This window comes from Scyliorhinus torazame, chromosome 7, assembly GCF_047496885.1.
Source record: "Scyliorhinus torazame isolate Kashiwa2021f chromosome 7, sScyTor2.1, whole genome shotgun sequence".
Lineage (NCBI taxonomy): Eukaryota > Metazoa > Chordata > Chondrichthyes > Carcharhiniformes > Scyliorhinidae > Scyliorhinus > Scyliorhinus torazame.
In genome coordinates this window covers 100685211-100694930 of record NC_092713.1, presented here as the reverse complement: position 1 = coordinate 100694930, position 9720 = coordinate 100685211, and the positions used below count along the sequence as shown (strand labels likewise).

The window sequence follows — 9720 nt, the reverse complement described above, 5'->3', positions numbered from 1 at the left end:
TGACTGGGGGAGGTGGGGGGAGCAGGGGGGAGGGAGGGGTGGAAGGGGGAACAACTAGAGAAGGGGGAGGGAGGGAGCACCCACACCATAGAGGGGAAAAGTGGAAATAGGCCTTCCACAGTGAGGGCGCAGGCACCTGCACATGAAAGACCGGGACAACAAGTAAATGGTAGATTGACCAGGAAACCTTGAAAAATGAAAGGGGGCTAAGAGAATAAAGCCATCTGCCTACTCCTGCACCATAACCAATCGAGGCAATGTAAATAGACCACAGTTCACTCTTTACATGTTAAGCTACTAGCTAATTTCATGTGTTTTTCCATTCTCTGTTATTTATGGTTAGTTTGTTATGTTTCTCTCCGCTATTGTATTACCATGTTTTTCCCAGCATGTTCCGTAACCACTAATGTAAATAATGAAATGCCACTAAAAATACTTAAAGATGGCCTTACCTAAATCTAAAATTCTAGTAGCTGATTTGTGCTTTTCATTTTCAAAGATTACATTGAACTCGATCATGTAATGATCACTATTTGATAAATAATTCACGCACAATTAGGTTACTAATTCAATTCGGCTCATTACGAAATCCAAGATTGCTTGTCCCCATGTTGCATCCAGGATATAATACTATAGGAAATTATCCTTGACACACTTCAGAAATTCACTATCTTTCTGACAGGTGCTTGACTGCCTCCTCCAATCAATGCTAAAGTTAAAATCCCCCATTGATACTACTTTGCCTTTGCGACATTCTTGCCTAATTTCTGCATTTATACAATGTAACACTTCGAGCTGCTACCAGGGAGTCTATAGACAACCCCTATTACAGTTTTAGATTCTTTACTGTTCCTTAGTTCCACCCACAAGATGTCCACTGGATCCTTTCCCCTCTATATCTTCTCTCACCAATGAATTGATTCTGTTTCTAATCAGTAAGGCTCCCCCCCCCCCCCCCCCCCCCAACCATTTTCCTATCTGTCCTGTAGTCCCATACCACAGCCTGTCTCAGTAATGGTTATTATATCATAATCTCCAATTGAATTGTCTTCAGCTCATTTAGTTTCTTCCTTATACTCCACATTTGCTCCCCCATTTGACTGGCCTCCTATACCATGGTGCAGTGGTCAGTTTGCCCATGCTTCCTATAGTATTTTACCTCGTCGACACAGGGAGCAAGTACCTTGTACCTGTTGGACAAGGTCAAGAGCTGAGTCTCCTCCAATGCTAAATTCAGCTCACTCGCCGCCACACGCTTCTGTCCCTAACAACTGGCCAAGTTTGAAGTACTTGACCTACGGGGTATGGCTATCTGAAACACAGTGTCAAGGTAACTCTTCCCCTCCCTGATGTGCCGCTGTGTCCAAAGCTCGAATTCCAGCTCATCAACTCTGAACCGAAGTTCCTCGAGCTGCAAACACTTTCTGCAGGTATGGTCACCACGGCTCGCAATGGGATTCACCAGTTCCTACATGCTGCAGCTACAACACATCGCCTGCATTTCCAGCTCTAGTTTAGTTAATTCTTTTTTTTTAATATTTAAACTATTATTCTCAGATAGTCCCTTAATTATAATATGATTTTCTAAATTTAATATTAGTCCCCAAATGTAGATTCTTTACCAGCCAATCAGCCCACCACTTACCTGTAACGTCACTTTGAAGCCTTTCCCTACTGTTTTAATTCTCCTCGTGCTCTTTTACCCTGTGTCTCTGCCGCTTTCCTTGCGCTCTTTAATCCCAATCAGCTCCACAGCCTACAGGTCCTACTTACCAAGATCCCTCTGTTCACATTTCTGAGGAAAGGTAGAAAAGGAAAAGTGCACCTTGCTCCTTCCTCACCGAACTCCATCCATTACCAAACTCCAACTTAAGCACTCTACTGCAGCCCAAAGCAACACTCCAGTGCAGACAAAGTAAACACTGTAGGATGGCCTGTTTCAATACTCTCTGAATCTAGCCTCTGAAAACCTGTTATTTAATTAGCTAGTTGCAGCTGACAATTCTGGTTTCTGGACAGCAGGAGTTTGAATTTCTAACTTCTATCACCCCAGTTCAGAACTGATAGGGATGCAAGATAATGGTTTCAAACAGCCTTTGTGCAAGCTCCAAAATGATGGTACGAGAGGTATTTTTGACAGGAAGGAAAATGGTTTATGAGAGAAAGGGCTCAGACATATACAAAAATGAATGAACAATGTAAAGGGAGGTGAGGCTCGCATTTCCTTGAACACGCAGATGAAGCATTTGGTAACATTTATTTTGCAACATCAATGGTTTGCTATAGCTCAACCTTAATTTCTAACTGTCACATAGCAGTCCGCTTTCCCAATGAAATTTCCCATGAGCTCTGAATTTGTACTTCTGTTGATTTGGATTCTGAATGAATTGAGATCAAGTTCGTATCAGTTTAAAGCTTTACATCAGGCTTAGACAAAAGGCATTGATCCCATCAAACAAAGCTGGATTTGAATGCAGATCCCATGGGTGTGAGAACACTGTGCTACCTGGTACCAAATCTTTGTGTTTAAAAAAAATCAGCAAAGTAAAGCAACATTGGATCAAAATGCTGTCCAGGAGACTGAATTAAACTTTTTAATGTCTGTCAACCTTCATACAACAGATGTTTGGGTGGAAGGGAGAGCTTCGTACTGGAGTTTATCACCTCCTCCCTTTTACCACTGGCTGCAGACTAAGAAAAAGGAGGAAATCAGTGACACGAGAGACAAGGTTGGTCCACAGGGAAAATGGAAGCCTCACACTCAGCAAGGAATTCAGGTGAGTTTTATTTTAATAAGCAGAAACTTCAAACTGCTATTTGGATCTGATCTTGTGGCAGAAAAGTTGCCAATGCTCAGAATCTGAGAAACAAAGCAAATGTACAGCAGACCACTCAGCATACGATGTGAAAATAGGTTTACAGGTTGGTATAACTCCTCATCAGAATCCCATACGCTTGCTGGAGAAGACCATTTATAGTACTTGGAAGGGCATGTCACAAGGTGTCCAAGAATGCAGCATTGAGGGAAGAAGAGCAGGATGAGGGGAAGAGTTTAAATGCGCCAACTGTTTTCATAAAGAGCCTAATAATTTTTAAAAGATGGGAAAGAAGTGTAGTTTTGTGTGTATTTGTGTATACACATTCAAATTGGTGGATAATACTGCAATAATGTTTGGTATTTTTAACTTCAAGGGCGGCACGGTGGCACAGTGGTAGCACTGCTGCCTCACAGTGCCAGGGACCCAGGTTCAATTCCGGCCTTGGGTGACTGTGTGGAGTTTGCACGTTCTCCCCGTGTCTGCATCGGTTTCTTCGGGGTGCTAAAGATGTGCAAGTTAGGTGGATTGGCCATGCTGAATTGCCCCTTAGTGTCCAGGGATGTTGCCGATTAGATTGTGGGGATAGGGTGGGGTGGATGGGGGAGTGGCCTGAGATAGAGTGCTTTTTCGGAGGGTCACTGCAGACTCGGAGGGCCAAAAGGCCTCTTTCAGCACTGCAGAGATTCTATGATATATGATCTAACTTGCTGCTGACATGTACTGCAATTCTCTTGGACTGTTGCAGTAAACACATCTGCATTCCATTCTATTTCTTCTGACTAACCAGAGGTAAGGAGAAAAAGGAATTTTTTTTGAACTGTATATTCTGATAGTATGTTTTTTCCAACATTTCCCATTTTTTAACTAAAAGATATAAGCAGATAGCTTATATATTTTCTGTATTCTGATGATCCAACCTGTCCACTCATATTATCTTTTCATTTTAATAGGGCTGCTCTGTCTGACATCTTTGAAGTCATCGATTTAGATGGCAATGGGCTACTGAGCTTTGAAGAGTATAATTTCTTTGAGTTGAGGACCAGTGGAGAGAAATGCGACAGTGAGGCCTGGGCTGTGTGCCGGGGTAAGGAATTTAGCCTTTAGTAATTGCCATGTTTTTTGAAAACAAACATCTGAGATTATATATTTTTTAAATTTTTCCAATTAAGGGGTAGTCCACCTACCCTGCACATCTTTGGGTTGTGGGGGTGAGACCAATGCAGACACGGGAGAATGTGCAAACTCCATACGGACAGTGACCTGAGGCTGGGATCGAACCCGGGTCTTCGGCGCCGTGAAGCAGCAGTGCTAACCATTGAGCCACTGTGCCACCCATCTGAGATTATATTGATGATTGACTTGTGCAAGTCATTCAGTGTTAACATAGAACATACAGTGCAGAAGGAGGCCATTCGGTCCATCGAGTCTGCACCGACCCATTTAAGGCCTCACTTCCACCCTATCCCCGTAACCCAATAATCCCATCTAACCTTTTTGGTCACTAAGGGCAATTTAACATGGCCAATCCACCTAACCTACACATCTTTGGACTGTGGGAGGAAACCCGGAGCACCCGGAGGATCCCCACGCAGGCACGGGGAGAACGTGCAGACTCTGCACAGACAGTGACCCAGCAGGGAATTGAACCTGGGACCCTGACGCTGTGAAGCCACAGTGCTATCCACTTGTGCCACTGTGCTGCCCGTTGATGGGTTTGAATACCTGAGCACAGAAGTTCCAGAAACAAATCTGATGGAGGAGCAACAGGGAAAGTCATGCAGAACATTTTCACTTTGAGGGTAGTAGAATTTCGAGATAAATTTACAGGAAAAGATTATTGAAGCAGGCAGTGTAAGAGATAACTAGATTTGTTTTTGAAAAGAGAAAAGATTGAGAGATATAATGAGGTAATGGAGAGGATAACTCTCAAAGAGATGGGCTTGTGGGATCAAAATGATCTTTTCTTTCTCATAAAGATTCTTGTATTTTTTGTTCTCCAGATAATATAAATGTGAACTCATTTTGGAACCGCAATAAAACTGTGTTTCATAGAGAAGTATGTGTGTTACATTAGTCAGTCAAAATCATCAAATCATCAATTCGATGCATGGTGGTTAGGAAAAGGAAGGATTCTCTGTGTCTGCGTGGTTTCTTCCCCCATTTCACCCCCCCAATCCGAAAATGTGCAGATTAGGTTTATTGGCCACACTAAATTACCTCTTAATTGGAAAAACAAATTGAGTACTCTTTAAAAAAAAAAAAAAAAAAAATGGAAATGGAAGAAGGAACCAGTAAGTTTAGTTTACCTAAAAATGGCTGCTTTCAGCACAACATCAAGAGAAGTTCAGGGCACTACTCATCTTTAAATATGGCCCGGGCAGACCAGAGGAGAGAGATAGGCCAAATGAGTGGCTGTGCATGTGCACTGAAGTGAGCTGCATAATTTGAGGGCTCAGAGACATCAGTAAACATTTATACATCTTCCATATATAACATTCAAATTCAGTACAAGATACTGCCCCTTTACTACATTAAACGCTTACATTTATTTTTGTGGCTGGATTATTTTTCATCTATTATACCTCCAAAATAATTTCTGGAAATTTTGAAGAATGTATTTAGCTACATATTTACTGTAGTAAATATTTATGGTATTTGAACAGAGACACGGAATTTAGTTAATTCAAAGGATGAGGGATGTTCCTGAGAGCTGCAGATAGCTGAAGTAAATTAGAACGAGACAACAATGATTTTTAGAAGTGTTTTCTCAAAGGTTATCTTTAATGCATAAAGTAGTAATTTCTGCAACTTGGTCTGCGAGGTAAGGTCTCTGTGGTAGTGCTGCACACATTGTAGCAACTGTTGGATTTTTTTGGTATTTCCAGTTACTATGAATGTCTAAAACTTTCTTCAAATATGACTGTAACTAATAAATAACTTAAATTTAGATCACCCTATGATTGGTGCCTGCTTAGAGTGACATGAGACTATAAACTCTTGCTGAGATATTGGATTAACATTGTTATCTAGCCAGGCAAATTGGAGATCTAAGAATGCATGAGGCAATTGACGTTTTATTATTGGAAAACTTTTAAATGATGCCCAGTGGTTTGCCTGAGAACTTTTTTTAACTTCACTCTGCATCGCTACAATTATAATAGAGTGGGTGTGAAGCTGTAATGGTGTGAGAATATCCCCTTAAATGATGAGTTTCCTGGGCAGCTTGATAAATATTATTTCATTAATTCCAACATACTGCATTAAGGTAAATGCCCTTTCTTAGTGACTCCCAAGACATCTCCAAGGAGAGTGACAAATCTGCTATCAGGTAGAAGGGATTTTGGGCACTAGCAATTGCTATAGTCTATGTTTAGGGTAAGTGATTTAATGTGGTATGACATCCCTAGACAAATCATGGCAGATTTCTACATCTACCATGAATAATGTGATTTGATGGCTGAGTACTTTGCATTAAAAATCTTGAAGGCAGTGAAAATGCAAGTATCTGAGATGTAACAAATCACCCTCCTCACCCATAATCTATTGCTGCATATACATTGTCCAATGTAAAGCTGGAGGAGAGAACAGCATAACGGAGAAATTATTCACCTTTGTGCACAGTGCAAATGAATTTCTCATCTTTCAAGTGGCCCAATGTACCAATAATAATTGTAAATCACTTAAAGAAGTAAACAGGTAAACAATGGAAATTTGGAACCTAAAATAAACCTCAGTAAACAAGGTAATTAAAGACGAGGAGGGTTGTTCACTCTATCTTCAATCATTCATCCAGTCATACCAATTTCAGCTTCCAATTATTGCTTAAAATGTCCTGGGTTTTTGCTTCCATGACTTTTTTCTTGGAATCTGTTATGTATGTTCATTCTTTATGTGAAGAACAATTTCTTGACACCAGTCCTGGATTTTCCTTTTATTTGTCCCCATGGCTTACGCTGGTCATTTAATTTAAATATTCGGCAATTACATTTCCTTCAATTAACTCTTGTATACCTCCTAAAGATCCCAAGTTCTTTAGACTTTATCGTTCTAAACCAGGTCTATTTATTTTGGGTCCAAAGATAATTTTGGTCACTTTATTTTGAATTAGGCATCTTGGAAAATGTATTTCTAATATTGTAAATAGAAAAACTTGTATGAGTAATTCATACTCATTGCAACCAACTAAAACAACAATGATAACAAGAGAAAATCCTTGAATTGTACATAGTCAGTGTCATGATATTTAGATCAGCATATCATGATGCAATCACACACACACACTGATGGACATGCAGTAGGACCAACCAACACACACACAACATCGCAGCCAATCACCAGTGAGAGCACACGCACTATAAAAACAGGGGACACTACAGTTCCCGCTCATTCCAGCAGCAGCCAGTTCAGAGCACTGAGCTCAGAGCCTGCCACTCAGACATTCACCATGTGCTGAGTGCCTCACCCAGATAGTGATAGGACAGGGTCCACAGATTAGCTGGTAATGCACGTACCCAAGTTAGCAGTGTGCTGTTACAGTTGAGTAGTTAATAAAATTGAGTTACACCATCTCCAGCCGTGTTGGATCGTTTGTACATCAGAACACCCAACACGACGTGATAGCAGAAGTGGACGCAAACCAGCGCCTATGAGACCTACCTGCAACGTATCAGCAATCCGCCGTCCTGCACCATGAAGAACATCAACCCGCCGCCGCCGCTGTGAATCGCTGGCAATCTCAGGGTCAATTGGAAACTGTTCAAGCAGCGCTTCCAGCTCTTCCTCGAGGCCACAGACAGGGAGAATGCATCAGACACCAGGAAGATTGCCCTTCTCTCCACGGTGGGGCAACACGCCATCCACATCTTTAACTCCCTTACATTTGCGGACGGCGAGGACAAAACCAAATACAAGACGGTGCTCCTGAAGTTCGACGAACACTTCAGCGTTGAAGTAAACGAGAGCTTTGAAAGGTCCAGCAGCGCCTGCAGGGTAAAAAAAAAAAACACCAGATATTTCATCAATTCTGATCAAGGATTACACTGAATTTTTTTTTGAAAAATATTTTAATTAAAATTTTCAACATTTTTAATATAAGCACAACCCCAACACCACCCTTCACCCCCTCCCCTTGATGGCAACCAGATGCCCAAAGTGTAAGATAAACAAACCCCATCTCTTTTGCAGCCCCTCTCAGAGCAGATTTCATCCTCTCCAAATACAGGAACTCCATGAGATCCCCAGCCACACCGAGGGCACAGGAGGGAGAAGCTGACCTCCACCCCAACACACCTGCCTGCGAGTGATCAACAAGGTAAATGTTAAAACATCCGCCCCTGCACCCATATGCAACCCCGACAGATCTGACACTCTGAATATGGTCTCCAGGGGACCAGGCTCCAAATCCATGTGCAGACCCTCTGACATGGTGCTGAAAAACGACCCCCAAAATGTATTCAACTTCAGGCAGGACCAGAACATGTGAACATTATTAGCTGAGCCCCTTCCACACTGCTTGCAGCTATCCTCCACCCCCTCAAACAACTGGCTCATCCTCGCCTTCGTTAAGTGCGACCTGTGCACCACTTTTAATTGAATCAAGCCCTACCTCGCGACGAGGTTGAGGCGTTACACACAGCGGTTCCCAACATAATCCCTCCTCCAATGCCATCCCCAGCTCCTCCTCCCACTTGGCCTTAATCCCTTCCATGAGCACCTTATCCTTATCCTCCTTGATCCCACCGTTAAAATGACAGCACCCTCCAGCCCCATCACTGACAGCACTTCCTCCAGCAACGAAGAGGACAGTGCCACCGGAAAGTTCAGGAAGACCTTTTTTTCGAAGTTCCACACCAGCATATATTTGAAGCCCTCCTCAAGCTGGAGCCCAAACCGCACCCCCAACTCCTCCAAGCTTGCAAACCACTGCTCCAAAACCAAATACTTCATCTCCTTCCCCCCTCCACCCATCCCTGGAATCTCGCATCCATCCTCCCCAGCTCAAACCCATGGTTCCTTCTTGTCAGCATCACCCTTGAGCCAGCCCTCAACTTTAAAAGTACTGTCAGAATTGCCTCCAAATCTTCAGCATGGCTACCACCACAGGACTACCCAAGTACTTCCCTGGGGCAAATGTTAGCGGCACTGTTGCCAGCGCCCGCAATCCCAACCCTTTACAGGAACCTGCCTCCATCCGCACTCATGAAGCCTCCATCTCCCTACTCCATCCCGCACCTTTTCCGCATTCGCTGCCCAGTAATGAGTGTAACAAGTTTGGAAGGGCAACCCCTCTAACTGCCGCCCCATTTGGAGCAGTGCTTTCCTTATCCTAGCCACCTGCCCTGCCCAGACAAAAGACGAGACCAGCCTGCCTAACCCCCTAAAAAATGACTTTGGTAAAAAGACCAGCAGACACTGAAACAGAAACAAGAACTGTGGCAGAATGTTCATCTTCACTGCCTGCACCTGGCCTGCCAGCAAGGGGAGGTTATCCCATTGCAACAAGTCCTCCTTCACCCTCCCCACCAGGCTTTTGAAATTGAGATTACGAAGCCGTGCCCAGTCCCGTGCTACCTGTACCCCAAATACCTGAAATGAGTTGTTGCTACCCAGAATGGCAATCCTCCCACTCCCGCCCCTGGAGAGGACACCACAAAATATTCACTTTTCCCTAAATTCAACTTGTACCCTGAAAACGTCCCAAATGTCCTTAGCAAACCCCATTATATCGCTCACCGACGAGCTCAGGCCTGAGATGTACAACAGCAGATCCTCCGTGCACCAAGACACCTTATGCTCCACCAACCCCTCCTCACTATCACTTCCATAAGTCCGAACCCATTGGCGAAATGACAAAGGGCTCAATCGCCAGAGTGAAAAGAAGTGGGGTCATGAGCATCCCTGC

General features: G+C 43.3%; 1 protein-coding gene across 6 annotated transcripts in view; it reads left to right on the top strand.

The window, feature by feature from the left end:
• Positions 1 to 9720, top strand: part of efcab7 (EF-hand calcium binding domain 7) — a 197274-nt gene that overhangs the window by 106582 nt on the left and 80972 nt on the right. For all 6 annotated transcript variants that reach the window (XM_072511144.1, XM_072511147.1, XM_072511143.1 and 3 more), the window contains 2 exons: positions 2623 to 2777; positions 3770 to 3903. In XM_072511144.1, the coding sequence (XP_072367245.1) occupies positions 2623 to 2777; positions 3770 to 3903 (289 nt within the window). The remainder of the gene's footprint in view (positions 1 to 2622; positions 2778 to 3769; positions 3904 to 9720) is intronic.